At 43.0% G+C, this 16,967-nt stretch overlaps 1 protein-coding gene across 4 annotated transcripts in view; it reads right to left on the reverse strand.

Moving 5' to 3' along the window:
- Positions 1-16,967, reverse strand: part of emilin2.S (elastin microfibril interfacer 2 S homeolog) — a 79,401-nt gene that overhangs the window by 50,395 nt on the left and 12,039 nt on the right. For 2 of the 4 annotated variants that reach the window (XM_018268525.2, XM_018268524.2), the window contains exons 1-2: positions 10,571-11,005; positions 6,708-6,830 (exon numbers count right to left, since the gene is read on the reverse strand). In XM_018268525.2, the coding sequence (XP_018124014.1) occupies positions 6,708-6,830; positions 10,571-10,689 (242 nt within the window). In that variant the 5' untranslated portion in view covers positions 10,690-11,005. 4 annotated transcript variants of the gene reach the window in all.

Consider the following 16,967-nt stretch of genomic DNA (forward strand, 5'->3'; position numbering starts at 1 on the left):
AAGGCTGGTTTTAGCGGGAAATATAACTCAGACATGTTAGTAGCTAATAGTTGTCCCACTTTCCATGTTTACAACACAATCTTTGGAACAGGAAACTAGACTTTAAAGGAATAGTAAAAATAAAAAACAATCTGCTCCTACATGACACAGATAGTTTTAGGCTTTTCCCAAAAACCATAGTTAACCCAAGGAAAACAGCTGTCTTCTCCACTAATTTAAGATGAAGAGTGAAATATACAATGATTCAGACCCTTCCCCAATTCTCTCATTTTACAGAATAACAAATCCTACACCAGAAGTTGTATTGAAGCGAATGTGTCTGGAAAAAGGGCTGAATCCCTCCCAACCAGTGTGCAAAGTGGTACATACCTACCCCAAAGAGCTGCAAAAGCTGAGGTCTCAATACCTAAGGAAGCAGTATATTTAAAGGGATCCTGTCATCAGAAAACATGTTTTTGTCTGCACTGAAATCCATTTCTCAGAAGAGCAAACAGATTTTTTTATATTCAATTTTGAAATCTGGCATGGGGCTAGACATTTTGTTAATTTTCCAGCTGCCCCTGGTCATGTGACTTGTGCCTGCACTTTAGGAGAGAAATGCTTTATGGCAGGCTGCTGTTTTTCCTGTAACTGAAGGAGTCTCAGTGGGACATGGGTTTTTACTCTTGAGTGTTGTTCTTAGATCTACCAGGCAGCTGTTATCTTGTGTTAGGGAGCTGCTATCTGGTTACCTTCCCATTGTTCTTTTGTTTGGCTGCAGAGGGGGAAAGGGAGGGGGGTGATATCACTCCAACTTGCAGTATAGCAGTAAAGAGTGATTGAAGTTTATCAGAGCACAAGTCACATGACTTGGGGCAGCTGGGAAATTGACAATATGTCTAGCCCCATGTCAGATTTCAAAATTGAATATAAAAAAATCTGTTTGCTCTTTTGAGAAATGGATTTCAGTGCAGAATTCTGCTGGAGCAGCACTATTAACTGATCCATTTTGAAAAAAAAAAAAAAATTCCCATGACAAATTCCCCCTTGAGATTTAGAACTAATTATAGAATTCTATTGTTTCAGCACTGAAGTAAAAAACATATTTTATTCAGCAAAATGCAAGGATTAATTAATATAAACATTGTTCGCACTCACCGATGAGAACAGGTGGACGGGGTGCAGCACCCCGAACCCATAGCTTGGGTGAGATGCAAGGAAAAGGAAGAATAGGCACGCACTCCTGCAACACACCAGGTTGGTTGTCAGAGGAGTGCATGCCTATTCTTCCTTTTCCCTATATAAAATATAGCAATAACAATAGATATGTAGCCTTTCTAAGCATTTGTTTTTTAGGTGGGGTCAGTGACCCCAATTTCAAAGCTGGAAAGAGTCAGAAGAAGGCAGCAAATAATTCAAAAACTATAAAAAAAAATTAAGGCCAATTAAAAAACTGCTTTTTTTTTAGCCTTTCCATAATATACTAAATGTTAACTTCAAGGTGGCCCACCCTTTAAATACATAGTAATTACTTTAATTTTTTAAATGCGCTACTATGAACAGCACACGTCTGCACATGGGCGACTAGGGGACAGGTAAAATAACTTATTGCAATTATGGAGCAAAGCCACAATTTCATAGGCTTATAGAGTAAAATAGGTGCATTGTGACATATGGACAGATTCTTTTGTAATTGTTTGGAGGAAGCAATCAGTTTCTAAACATGTCATTTCCTTCTCCTTGTCACATGAGAATCCACATGAGAATCCATGGACATAATGCATAGCCCTGTAGGAAACTGGGTTGCGTGATTTTAACTGGTACCAGATGGTAACAGCAACACAGAATGAACAAAATTAGGAAAAACAATTATAAATAAGAACATTGCATCACAGTTAAATATTCAGTTGGATCTGTTTAGCATAAGCTTTCTGTTTGGGTCATCAACTGACATGATTATTAAAACCAATGGTCTCCGCACTGTGACAGCTCTCACTAATTAGTCCCAAGTTGTTTTAATGGTGCCACCGTGACTGCTTGCCTGTATAGTCATGTGCTTAAAGGGGAGCGGTGATCACAAATTTCCCCCCTCTGTTAAACTTACTATTCTTAACAGCACAGTGTTGTGATGTTTCCCTTTGCTTCCTGCAAAATATTGAGTTTTTATATAATTATTAATTTATATTTACGGTAAATGCCGTTTTATGCTCACAATTAACACCAAGTTCATGGACTGGTGTTAGCTGGAAATATTCATGGTAGATGTGGCATCTAGTGGGATTACATAAAAACACCACCATTGAGTATTGCTACACAACATTAGCCATCTGGCTTCTGTTATAAATGAGATATAAAGAAATCATAGTTAGTACATTGTACTTGATCCTGTTTAATTAATACAGAGAAAATGAGAACCATTTTTAAAAAAATGTATTTGAATAAAATGGAGTCTACTGGGCACCCTTTCCATAATTTGGAGATTTCTGGATAATGGGTATCCAGATAATGGATCCTATGCCTAATATTCTGCAATATATATACTGCTATACTTTAAAGCTATACTTTGCTATACTTAAACCTGAAGCTTCAGAAATATATATATATATATATATACATTTTTGGGCACAGACATATGTGATTCTGCAGATTTAAAGGAAACCACAATCATCATAAACCATAATTAATGGGTACCCCAATACCCCTTTGGCTAATTCAACACCTCCATCACCGTACTCTATTATTAACTGATGGATTTTGGCTTGAAACGACTTTGATTTCCATTAGTGGGATGGAGCACAGGAAGCAACTTCAAAGTCCCAGAATGAATCATTGAACAATGGAACAACACGAGGGAGAGGTTTATATACATTTTCATACATTTTTGGAAGTTCAAATAGTGTTTCTGCACCTTTTCTGCATGAGTGCAGTTGAGCAAGCTTTTGTCAAAACAGGGGGAGCGGAGTATATTTCAGCTGGCCATATCTATTCTGTGCAGGGCTTTTTCTGAGGCTACTGTCATGTAGTTCAATCAGATAACATAATGGTTGTCCAAACACAAATCCTGACTTTCCAATCATCAGTCAAAATAAACCCTATGCAGATAATCAGTTTTGGAGTTATACACTAAATATTCTATCCACAAAAGAGGGGGGGCCCTTTTCGCTCCAGCTCTGCTAGTAGTTAAGTAGTGTCTGTATCAATTTTATATTATTCCCCACTACATTCAAACTAAGCAAACTCCAAGTATTAATCTGCTGTTCTCTATGAGCTACTGTATATCTACATTATGTGGTCAAAAGTATGCAGCCACTCCTTGTAAAATGATAGGTCTTTAGCTAGAAAACACTCGCTGTCTCTGGAAGCAACCCATTTATTGGAAGCATGGGGGGTTTTATGAGCAGCTTTACGCAGGTCTAGCATCACCATGTCCAGTGCCAAGTGTCAGTTGTACTGGTGTAAAGATCACCAATACTGAAATCTGGAGCAGTAGAAACATGTTTTCTGGAACAATCAATCTCATTTCAGCATCTGGAAGTCTGACTGAAATGTCTGGGTTTGCTGGATGCCTGAAGATCACTACATTCCAGAATGCCAACCTATTGCCTCTTTGTACAACGACTTTACAAAATTGGAGAAGTAGGCAAAAAATTGGCAAGTTCATGGTTAATAAGTGCAAGACACTTTGGCAGAAATTGCATAAATGCTAATGGAGGGTGGATAACAACCATTGAGTATGCAGTGTAGCTTTGGGTTCCAGTCCTTAATTAAGATATTAATGAGCTGGTGAGAGTGCAACTAAACTGGTGAAAGGGATGGAAGATTTAAACTATGAGAGTAGACTTCAATATTATTTTCTGCAGAGAAAAGGTGCTTAGAAGGGCACATTATTACTCTTTGCAAGTAGATTAGAGGATAGGTAGATGGTGGGGGATATTTTTTCACATAGAAAAGAGCAAAAGAAAAAAAAAACACAGAGGCCACCCTTTTAGACTGGAGAAAAATAACTTAATTTGCAGCAATGTAGGTGGTTTTTCACAGTGAGGACAGTGAAGTTGTAGAATGCACTGCCGGGTGATGTTGTGATGGCTGATTCTGATTTTAAGAGGGGCTTGGATGATTTTTTTGGACAAGCATAATATCCAAGGCTATTGGGATCTTAAGATCCACAGTAGTTTAGTACACATATTTATACAGTTATAATGAAATAGTCGTATATACACACAACCCTATATATACTTTCAGGGTTTCAACCCCTGGAATCTCCTGGAGGAGTTTAAGAGTAGACAACAAGACTACTGTCTATGTGCCATTGCCCTAAAGGTGGCCATACACGGGCCGATAAACGGGCTTCCCCGATTGATATCTGGCCGAAAGTCAGCCAGATGTCGATTGGACGGGACTAAAAATCCCGTCGGATCGCGGCCGCATCTGTTCGTTGATGCGGTCCAGCGATCCGACCGCCCGTTACTCATCATTAGGATCCAATCATTGGGCACTAGGGCCCACAATCAGATCAGCCCGATATTGCCCACCTCAAGGTGGGCATATCGGGTAGAGATCCGCTCGTTTGGCGAGATCGCCAAAGGAGTGGATCTCTCCATGTATGGCCACCTTAAGGTTCAAACCTATAGCTAGTTTAGTGTAATTACACCCCCAGTACAACCAGTAGTTATGTCACGGGGCCAGAATGGATTGAGGACAGCTATACTATTGAAGTTGTAGACGCAAAATAGCGGTGATTAGAAACATACTGCAGACTGCTGTGTTGTTCAGTTGTATACCCCAAACTGGTTCTTTTCAAACGGTAAAATGTCAGGAATGACATTGCTTCCTTTTAACAATACTGCAAAACAGAGTCCCAGGAAAGAACGCTACATTTTGTAAAAAGATTCCCATTTTCATGGAAATCCTTCAAGCTGGTGCTCTACCGCTGGGCCTCAGTTAAATGTCTTAAAGCTAGTGTTATATTTGTTAAAGTGTATCAGTACAAGATGACTGCGGTTTCACACAAAGGACACCCCCATGCTGGGGAAGACATCTATAGAAGCGAGTTGGACAGTATGGCTGTAACTGGGCTCAATGGTAAACTGACATTTCCATATAAATGGAGGCAAATTGTGATGCTCCTTCCTATGGAATTGGTTCTTAGACATAAAAAAGAGATGGAGCTTTGGCCACAATGTGTGTCCTCCTTATGCTAAACTTATTATTTAAAGTTAGTTATATGCTCAATTTCACCAAAGAAAATCAGAAAATGTGACAATCTCTATGGATTTATGTAGAGGAGAATCAGCTAAAACCCTCATGGCTAAAACCAGTCTACTTGGATTGGGCTTTGCATTCACCTTTCACCAGGAAGGCACAGAAAGCCTAAAGCTGGCCATAGACGCAAAGATCCTCGATTCGAACGATTTCCGGATCGTGTGTGGAGTGTCCCGACATCTGTCGTACCATAATATCTCTGTGTGTATTGCCGATCTGACGATCTTCAGTTGGAGACTGTCACCAGCATTTATCGGACATAACTTGTACGATTGCTATAGGGGCAGAACATCGACTGATCTGTTCTTTTTCTACTTTATTTGATCTGAAAGTTTAGTGGCAGGTCGGGAGATGTGGAAGTCTGATAAGTCCGATCGTTCGGGGATTCGAACGATCGGATCTTTGCATCCATGGCCAGCTTTTTCGGTTTGCATTATGCAACTCTTATTTCAATATGCCGTATATTTGCAGATTCGGACTGGGACATTAGGAAAAATCCCAGTGGGCCCAGGCCCTCGTGGCCCATACCCTCTTCCTGCGCAAAGCGTGCTGTGACAGGGGCATGCTGGGGGCCACAAGACAGAAGTTTCGGTGGGCCCCGGGCCCCCAGTCCGATGTATATTTGGCTTGCTGAGGTCCTAGGCACTTACACTTCATGGCGCACATTAAGCAGTCATTTACAGCGTCATTTACCATTGCATCATACACCTCTAAATATAGAATGTATTATACCTTATATACGATACATTTAAAAGTTAATTATGTGTTGTTTTTATGTTTCCTCAAAAACCAAAACCCTTATTTGCACTTTCCAGCCAGGGTTCTCATCAGGAATCATAACCATAGCCCTGTTTCCCCTTAAACCCCAAACCTTTATAGAGAAGCCCCAGCCCTTTAGCAGCAGCAGTTACATAACTATAGAAGAAGCAATTGGGGGAACAGGGGGGCCCAGAACACGGGGTCTGCTTAGTGTAGAAAAATCCCCCATTCCCAGCTGCTCTCTTACCTATTCCAATGCAAGCGGATTGAGAAGGGGGGATGTGATTGAGTAGGTCAAGTAGGAGCTGCAGTGCACTGGACCCTCCTGAAGTTTTTTTGTGGGGGGAGGGGGCTAGGACCAGACAATTGCGGTTCTCGGCCTGCATTGGCTCCCCAGACGCTCTGCTCCTGCTCTGTCTGCACCCAGATGCATCATCTCCACTAGACAGACGCAATTTGCATTTCGCGCCAAAATCTGCCTGCAGAAGAGGGAGAGCAGCGGGGCAATGGATTCTCTGCTTGCGGAGAATCCATATTGTCTGGCCCTAGCCTAAAGGTCTAAAATACCCCACTGCTACAGGACAGGACAGGTCATTGCATTATTTTAAAGTCTACAAGGGACCTATTTAGCCATTAGTACTGGCAATCAAGTCATTTCCAGGCTTGGCAGCTTCACTCCTCCACCCATTGACTCCTTTTGTACTTACACCATTGTTGGCTGACAGTGGATCTGATTCCAGGCACATCTGTACTGAGGCTGCATAAAGCTCTCCGTCCCATCTATGACCGTGCAGCTGACATTCTTATTCACAATGTAGGCGCACCAGTTCCTGCAGAGAACAAAACCAATTAGCCGCACTCTTAATGGCACACAATGGAGATGAAGGCATTCTAATCATGCAAGAACCATGGCCACAAAAAAGGGGACTCTTCAAAGGAAGGTAAAAAGCTGTTGCCCTTGTATAGACTCACACAGACAGGGCCACATAAAAGCAATGATTTCCAGAGCGCTTGTACCTCTCTCTCTACTGTGTAATTAACCTGCCAAATACATCTGCACAGATAAGGATTATGCCAACTAATCAGGCAGTTTCAAAGCAAATTGCATGTGTGTATTTATCTTTCATCCAAACAAATATCAGTCTTTCGGTTTTCATCTCACATTCCACCCGTGGCTTTCTTTAGTCTAAACAGCCTTTTTGGGGCAGAATGCCATTATTTGATTATGTCACTGGTGTTGGAAGCAATAGCATAAAAATGAAGTTTAGTTTTGAAAAGCTTTACATCCCAGCTCCTCTGCCTTTTTTCAAAATAATCAGGTTTTATAAAGAGGGTATATTTATCTTTTTATTGTTTATACACTAAAAAATGTTAGAGTATGATGCAGTAGTAGGAACTGAGTGGAATTATCTGTAAGCGTTTTAGTTTGGTTCATAAGGGCAGAGACACACGGTCAGATTCGAGGAGATTAGTCGCCCGACGACAAATCTCCTCTTCTTCGGGGCGACTAATCTCCCGAACTGCCTTCCCCTGCCTAGAATGAAAATCGCCAGCGGGATGGCACTCAGAGCGCTTCGAAGTCACCCAAAGTTGCCTCACTAAGAAACTTCGGGCGACTTTGGAAAACAAAATTATTCGGTTGCCAGCCCGATGGCAATTTTCATTCTAGGCAGGGAAAGGTAGTTCGGGGAGATTAGTTGCCCTGAAGAAGAGGAGATTTGTCGCCGGGCGACTAATCTCCCCGAATCTGATTGTGTGTCTCTGCTCTTAACTTGGAAACCATATTTTAGGCTTCATATAAACACACAGCGTCTCTCTGACAGCAGTAGCAGAGGAAACAGGGATCAAGTAACAGTACAAACCGACTCCCTCTGTGAAAGTCAATAATCTCTTACAACTAACTGCTCAGCACTAGGCTCAGCGTTTGCACAGGCACCATTCAGGTGTTTAACTATGGATAATCCCAAAGATAAGGGGTTTAAAATAAACTGCACTCATATAAAAAGAAAGCAACTGATATTGTCACTCAGCTGCAGGCTCTTAACAGGGGAATAAGAAGCAGAGACATTCATTTACCCCTTATCATTAGCATGATCATCATCCAGTTATGCATTCCTTAAAAACAAATTCCACCTCTAACTCTAGGTTAGGGGTAATGGTACAGCACTGAATTCAATGAAAATACATACTTTTGGGTTTCCATACTGAAATCTGCTCTGTGTGTGCACTGACAGGCTGATGGGGTGCCATCAGTGCATTGAGAAAGGGTAAGTTCAGCATTTTGAACAGGGAAGATCACCTTGTAAGCCCTCGCCTAAAAATGCTTTTCATTGTTTGTTATGGGGCAAGTCACATGGATTAAAAGTTTAAGGTAAAATTGGGAAAAACGGGGAAACAGAAAAGCAGGATCAGTGGAAGCAGACTCCGCAGTTGCAGAGGGGCCCGGACTGTGGGGGTCTGCTTCCTCAACAAGAATTCGCCCTTCTCCAGCCGCTATCTTACCTACTGCGGAGAAGCAGAGCGACTAGGCATTGGGCGGATAGTGGGTGGATTCTAGGGGGGGAGTTGGTGGAGTCCAGGCCGGGGAGTGGGTGGGAGGATGAGGATCGGAGTGCACTGGGCCCCTCTAAAGATTTTTTTGCAGGGGGGCCCGGCGAACTCTAGTTATGCCGCTGAGCAGGGTTCTACTGTAATATGTTAAAGTGTACTTATAACCTTGGCACACTTAGACTGAAGCATCATATTGTGTAAGGCTGCTATAGTTTGGGTATAGTTGTTCATTCCAGTCTGTACATATTAAGTGCCCCTGACCTGACGAATAATTTTGTAATTGGTGCCTAATAAGACAATCAGAGCAGATAACAGCCTTGTGATTAGCAAAGTTGCTATTGAGTTCGCTACTCTAGCTCCTGTCATTCCTTGTTTCTATAAGGGCAGGGGCACACACAGGCAGATTCGGGGAGATTTAGTCGCCTGGCGACTAATCGCCTCTTCTTTGGGGTGACAATCTCCCCTGCCTTCCGCCAGCTAAAATGAAAAATCGCCTACGGCAATGCACTTGCGACGCTTCGTTTTCCAAAGTCGCCTGAAGTTTCCTTTGGAAATTGAAGCGTCACGAGTGCCATTGCGCTGGCATTTTCTCATTATAGCCGGCAGCAAGGTAGGGGAAGGCAGTTCGGGGAGATTGTCGCCCCGAAGAAGAGGCGATTAGTCGCCAGGCGACTAAATCTCCCTGAATCTGCCCATGTGCCCCTGCCATAAAAGAGCAAAACCCACCATTATTGACTCTATAAACAAAGTATATATTCATTGCAGCTGCTAAGTCGGAAGACTAAGGGAAGAACGCCACAAGTGTTTTTCGTTGGATCGATGCCCGCCGACAAAACGCACGCGACAAGTCGGATGGAGTCAGATGCGTCAAGATATAATTGGACTAAATGAAAAGTCGGAGGTAACAACTCTGACGCTGCTTTCTGCGTCCACACCAGTCAGTCGCGTCGCATCGGAAGTCATGTCGTTTTTACCTGCCAAATTTCATTCAGTCCAATTAGCATCTTGAGGTCATACATCCCACCACCAACTCCGACTTGTCTAGGGCTGCAGCGCTGACCAGTCTTCTACAAGATACAGGGCTGAAAGAGTTAACTATTAACATCTTGATCTCACACATTAACCTTACGCATGTGTGTGTGTGTGTGTGGTCTTATATTCAGTAAACCCACACAATAACTGTATTGTATTCACGGTTTGCCCATTTGCCTCGTTATTCCCACAAACAACTGTACAACACTTAGTACTTTTAGTCTTAGCAGAATTCTGCAAGGAAATGAATAGGAACACATCTGCTTTCAGGACCCACCCATAAGATAATGCCTCAATGGGCCAATGTGAGGAAAAGTCTGAGCTGAGAAAATCACAGTGATACATCCCTCTCCTAAATGAACTCCGGGAAAAGTAATGTGATTATTAAAGGAGATATAACCCCCCCCACACACAAATAACACAAGGTTATTTGTAAGTACAAGAAGTGCTATTGAAAGCAGTATTTCTCTGTCCTCTTCTCTTCTCTTCTCTCCCTTCGTGGTTGTGATTTTTAAAACAGTGTAGCAGAAGCCGATCTGTGAAGCAGCAAACGTGTTCCTACATTATCTCTGGAGTCAGAAACACCAGGGTAGGGGGTAGGACAGGCTTCTGTAAAACTTTTGGAACATTGGTAATGAATATATATAGGCAAGTTACTATGAAATATTTTTTTTTCATTAGGCAAAATAGTATTTTAGGGTCCAAATTCCCTTTATAAAGGAGGAGAAAAGACTGGAAAATGTGGAAAGTATAAGCTTTAACTGCTCACTTGTACTAATGTAATATTAGCTGCTCTATAGGATTATTACAGATAACTGGGGCCCTCCAGCTACAACTCATTTTGCCCAAATTCCCCCAGCAGCAGGGTCACAAGTTAGATACGTAGGGAATTGGGGTCTCCCATACAGAAGCTTTGGAACATGCCCATGCATGCATATACATAAAGACTAGTTCAGCCCATAAATACATATATGTCAGTGCTACTTACTTGCCCTTCTGGCCGGGACGCTGGTAGGTGAGATGCGGTGTGGCCCCGCTCAGCACGAGACATGCACACAGCAGCGCCACGAGAGGAGCCCAGGAGCGAGGAGCAGGGAACGGGATCATCTCTCAATGTTGCACGTAACTCTCTCAGGACCCAACAGAAGAACAGGAACACAAAGTTCCTCTATAAAAAAACCCCAAAAAGAGTCCAAGGATGAGGAACCATTCAGTGGTTAGAGAATAAATACTGGCAGTTGCAGAGTGGTACAGCTCAGGCTGGGTGTTCAAGGAATGTGAGGTGTCAGTGGAGATGGCTTGTGAAGTTCAGATGGAAGTCTGTCTCCAGGCAGATGGAAGGGAGTTCATGAGATCAGTTAGAGAGTTCCTCCCTATGTCCAGAGATTCCACACTATCCCAGTAAGAGCTCTGTGCTCTGCTTCAGCCTTCCTTTCCACTCCCCTTCTCCTCCTCCTCCCCCGAGTCCTGCATGAGGTCACTAGAGCAGATGAGCTGCCAGACTTGGGCACAACCAGTGCTGAGGGGAGACTCCTGCGCCTGCTGCAGTGGCATAAATAGAGGTTAGTGGGACCCCCCTGCAGACACACAAGGGGCCCCTTCCCCTTCAGAAGTCTAATAAGATACTCTCTGGCTGGCAGAATTAAATGTCCCAACATGTAAAAAAAGTAGAGTGAAATGATTTATGCATGGGGAAAATATTTACATGTCCACCTCTAAATACCATGCCCATTATACAAAAATTTACCCTTTTCCATGTTTGGAATGACTGCACAAAGTGCAGCAGAGGACAAAGTGCCCCCCACCATTTCATGACATATTGTGGCCCCAAGCATTCCACGGCACAAGGCACCTGCATTTCATGCCAGTAAGATCACTGCAGAATTGGTCAATGAAAACTCAATTAACCCCACCAGTAAGATCACCGCGGAAATGGCCGATGAGAACTCCATTAACCCCAAACTTATCCATAAGATCACTGCAGGAATGGTCAATGAGCACTCTATTAACCCCAGACTTGCCAGTGAAATCACTACAGGAATGGCCGATGAGAACTCCATTAACCCCAAACTCACCAGTAAGATCATTGCAGGAATGGCCAATGAGAACTCCATAGACCCCAGGTATGCCAGTAGGATCACTGCATTAATGATAGATTGAAAGCATTACGTTACACAAGTAGAATACCATAAATGCTGCCCAACACTGTCTTGTGTTTTCTCTGCTTGACAAAAACAGTAAAAAAAAAATCTGGCAGTGCATGCCATAGTGGGAGGGCCTTGTTTACACCACTGTCCCACTATCTTGGGGTTACTGCTGCATTTGTGCTCCCATTTAAGACAACAAATAAGGAACATATTTTTGCACCACTGGGATTATGTTCAAGCTCGCCTGGATAAGGTGGCTTGTAAGCTGTTTTTGCATTTATGGCCATGAACAGTGGTTTAAATAAGGCCCCTATAGCCCCTGGCCTTCTCACAGTTCCCCGGTTGACTGTAATGTGTGCAATGGCCAATTCTGCAGTGAACTTACTGGCAAGCCTGGGGTCAATGGAGTTCTCACTGGCCCGTTTTCCCAGAAATCTTTCTGGCAAGTCTTGGGTCAATGCAGTTCTTATGGCCATTTCTGCAGTGATCTTAGTGGCAAGTATGGGGTTAATATAATTGCTCATTGGTCACTTCTGCAGTGATCTAACTAGCAAACTTGGGGTTACTGGAGTTGTCATTGGTCATTTTTGCAGTGATCTTTCTGGCATGAAATGCAGGTGTCAATGCTTAAGGCCACAATATTTCTTGACTCAGTGGGGGCCACTTCTGGTGCACTTTGTGCCACCCTCCGGAAAATCGCTTCCGGAGGGTGGTGGGGGGCCAGCCTGCACCCAGACACTGCTTAGTTACGTTACTGCCCAGAAGATCATTATTTCACCTTATGTACTTTTTTTTTTACGTGTTGAGAAGTACAATCCTGAGTATACTTTATTAGGCGGAGTGGACCCGTCATGTTTATCTGCAAGGGGGCTCCGTGAACTCTTGTTACTCCACTGTCCATGAATGTAACAACTCTGGGTTGGCTTATGCTCTGCACTGCTAAATTCAATTGGTAGTACAATAGCAGGAGCTGGAACGTGGGACTGCTGCTTGGTAGGAAAGACTCTGGCAGGATTTAGTGAGAGCAGAGGTATGTTCCAAAGAGAACTAAGGGAGGATTTGGAAAAGTGCACTAAAATTTATGTTTACAGCAGAACATCATCCAACACCAAATTCCCAAATATCTTAACTCCATTTTCAGCTGTTACTCACCCTACCCAAAATAAGTTTGGGTTTTTAAATTTTGGAATAAAAGTTTTTTGGCAATTATTTGGCAACTCAATATTTCTGAGGGGATGAGATAATTTTGGAATCTAAGGTTCTATTTTTAATGACGATGGCAGACACTGGCAATGGCAACTGGGCACCATTTAAAGGAAACCAGGATTTACCGGGAGGTGTCTTACATTTTGGCAGAGCTGGACCAAGATGCAACTGTGCCCAAAGCACTGCCCACTCACTATCTACACCTTCCGCTTCTCACTGGATGCCACATCTCACTCTGTCAATCCTTCCCACTGCCACCACTGCTGCCGGATATATACTCACTGCCGCTTCCATTGCACAGATTGGATGTCCACCTGACCTTAGTCCCCAGGAGAAACAGACAAATGTTACGTTTGCTTTAAGCTGGTAGGTGTCAATCTTCTTCCTTTTCTGGGATCCTCTGTGAAGCTATGAATGCACGGAGTGAAAAAAAACTGTTTGTTCCAAGGAAATTTTTAATTCTATTGTGCATTACACTCAAAACAGAGAAAGGATCTATGAAGAAGATTGTGGTGTGAGGCTCGTACAGTAGTACCATGGGCTGGAGCTCTTTTCAGTGAACAGGAGCACCGACCCGGGATCTCAGGTATCTGATTATAATCACTGGCGGTTTATGCTCCCAGTGATAATGCCTTTCCTTCTCCTTTAAGGCCCTGGTAATTGTGGAAGGAGGAGTTTTAAAGCAATTATGCAATAATGTGAAGGGGCAGGCATTGTGGAATGCTTAATTTCCCGTTGGAGACATGGTTTTCCGCTAGGGTTGCCGCCTGGATTTCAGAAGGGCTGTCTGGGTGAAAAATGCCTCTCCAGGTTTCCAAATTACAAAATCCGCCAATTGACGATCGCCACATCATAACGCCACCCCCTACACCACGGGCAGAACTCCAGGCTGTCACCCTCCCCACCGCTGATGTCATCTGTCCACCCCCTGCCCAGACTACATAGAAGATGGCAACGCTACTTCCCGCCAGGCAATGAAATGCCCCATGTGTCAGCTCCCTAAGGCTGTGCTACAGAGCTAAGCAGTGATAAGAAGCTGGGGATAATGGAATTTTAACCCAGCAAGGTGGGTGGGGTGTTAAGAATGGGTCAGGTCCCTCATACACAGTGTTTATAGTAAATGACAACCAGTGCTCTGCAGAGGAATCTAAATTGGTATGGTTTACTAGTTCCCATTAATGTCACCTAAACATAAAGCTAATCTACTATTAGCATAACATATACAGGATCAAATGAGTGTTGCCTGTTGTTTCACATGAAGCTACTGTCTGAGCTTTAACTTCTGTGTTCAGTGTCATTGGATACCAACACCAGGGCCATCTTGGCTTCTTTGTTCTTTTCCATCACTGCTACTTCGCTCTTCTCCGTTGTCGCTTCTTCTGCAGCATGGCTTGGCCTCCCTGAGAAGCAGAAATCGCCCGTGCCCGGTACTACTATCACACCTGTGTCCCCCTAATGGTGGCCCTGGTCAATTCTGTGCTCCTAAAATTGTACACGCTAACTCCCAGCAACCCCTGACACACTCTGTAGGTCACAGGAGCTGTAAAAGAGGTTCAGGTTGCGCCATATGGGTTTTTCATTTCCATTTGGGGCTTTAAAACTTAAAGAGTCCTTGAATGTAAACTACATGAAATGTAGGATTTCAGGATATTACATAGTCATTTTATACAATGCTATATATCTACTAGAGAGGAGCCTTCAGTTATGACTCTTAGTATTGCTGATTTGATGTGGGAACCTGACACCATGCATGCTTCCATTAATTAAGCCATCTGTTGTTTAATGCCATGGTATGCATAAAAAAAGTGTGGGAATGCATGGGCTGCAATTGTTTCTCCATCGAATCAGGGATTTCTCATGTCATGCACTGGTGTAGCGCCCCTCATATTTTTCTAGTGTAGGTAATGCGTATCTTATATAGTTGGCATATCATCAGCAGAATTAGTTATGCACAGTCATTGCTGTTGTTTACTGCATGCAGGAGAATAATGGTGACTGACTATTTTTGGGGCCCAGCTAAGAATCACTGTACTGAGTGCTTACTATAATTATGTAAACATTTTCCATAAGGGAATACTGCAGTCAGGGGTCTTGTGACAGAGAGGGTCCCTGATAGAAAGGTGCGATCAACAGACTGTAAAAGGCGCAGGGCTTGTCAAAGTGGGCGGTGTCTGGGTGATTAGCATGTTCAGGTGTGGATCGGGGGTGTGACCATGCATGCAAGGGGCATTTTTTTTATTGGAGCCATGTTTTACTTGTTGGCAGGGCCCACTACACAAGGGACCAATAATACCCTGGGGGAAGGGCCCTGCTAATGGAGTAGTATTGGGCTCCATGATTATGGATCGAAGCCCTGTATTTACAGTTCTGCGTCAGATACATGCAAACCTAGCACTTTTCCAAATGGCTGCCATGCACATTCCCATCATGCTTCACAATTCAAACTGATAAATGTGAGAGTAAATATTCATCTGGAATATTAAGCCTCTTAAAAACTGCCCCTCCATATATGTGATTAGTGTCAGCTGATAGTTAAAGAGTGTATCACCAATTAAATTGCACCAATGCCAACAGGACCACCACCAGTAATCAAGGAGCCCCCCTCCAGTCTGCCCTAATTAATAGCGTACCAGTCACCTGGGCCCCCTGGGTTGTAGACCCTGCCAATCCATATAAAGGGACCCAAGGAAAAGGGAAATGCCTCAACAAGCACCAAACCAAAAATCCATTCATGTCCTGTCCTCTCACCACAATTCTAACCACCAAGTGACCTACATTTCCAATTTGGAGTCTCTTGGTGGCCCCCTGCCAGAATATATCCAGCAACCCGTGATGGCAGCCCTGACTGCCATCCATTAACTTACTAGCAGCTTTTCCCTAGGGATTAAAGTGTTTAGTAGCGGCCAAGGGTCTGTGGACAAATGTGGGTCTTCCAGTATACCTGGAATTACACCGCACACAGCTCAAAACCATAACAAAGCTTAGAATTCTGTGCAAAAAAAATCAGTTGGTCCAGGGCTCTAGGACAGGACTATATTTTAAATATTTTCTAATTAAAACACATTTATGAATTGAATATGTTTGAATTTATTCTGTTTATCTTTGGAGCAGAGAGAGGATTAGGTGACTAAGCTCCCTTGCTACAGATTCAGAACCAGCACCCAGGCATTCCCTACACAGCAGTAAATACAAGAGATACAGCTGACTGGTTATTAGCTACAAGCAGCTTAACATTTCACAGCATGTAAACTCTTCCTATGGCTTCAATACACTGATGACAGATTAAGAATTCCTAGAAAAAGAGGCTTTAACTGGATTTGGCCATAGCTTTAAAGGAGAACGAAACCCTAAAAATTAATATGGTTAAAAATGCCATATTTTATATACTGAACTTATTGCACCAGTCAGCTGTGGTTGCTCAAAACATTATGTACAACATTTCTAGCCTACTTCTTCAGGTTTAGTTCTCCCTTAAAGGGATACGGTCATGGGGAAATAATTTTTTTTCAAAATGAATCAGTTAATAGTGCTGCTCCAGCATAATTCTGCACTGAAATCCATTTCTCAAAAGAGCAAACAGATTTTTTTTATATTCAATTTTGAAATCTGACATGGGGCTAGACATATTGTCAATTTCCCAGCTGCCCCAAGTCATGTGACTTGTGCTCTGATAAACTTCAATCACTCTTTACTGCTATTCTGCAAGTTGGAGTGATATCACCCCCTCCCTCCCCCCCAGCAGCCAAACAAAAGAACAATGGGAAGGTATCCAGATAACAGCTCCCTAACACAAGATAACAGCTGCCTGGTAGATCTAAGAACAACACTCAATAGTAAAAACCCATGTCTCACTGAGACACATTCAGTTACATTGAGAAGGAAAAACAGCAGCCTGCCAGAAAGCATTTCTCTCCTAAAGTGCAGGCACAAGTCACATGACATGGGGCAGCTGGGAAATTGACAAAATGTCTAGCCCCATGTCAGATTTCAAAATTGAATATAAAAAAATCAGTTTGCTCTTTTGAGAAATGG

Source organism: Xenopus laevis, chromosome 6S (assembly GCF_017654675.1).
Source record: "Xenopus laevis strain J_2021 chromosome 6S, Xenopus_laevis_v10.1, whole genome shotgun sequence".
Taxonomy (NCBI): Eukaryota; Metazoa; Chordata; class Amphibia; order Anura; family Pipidae; genus Xenopus; species Xenopus laevis.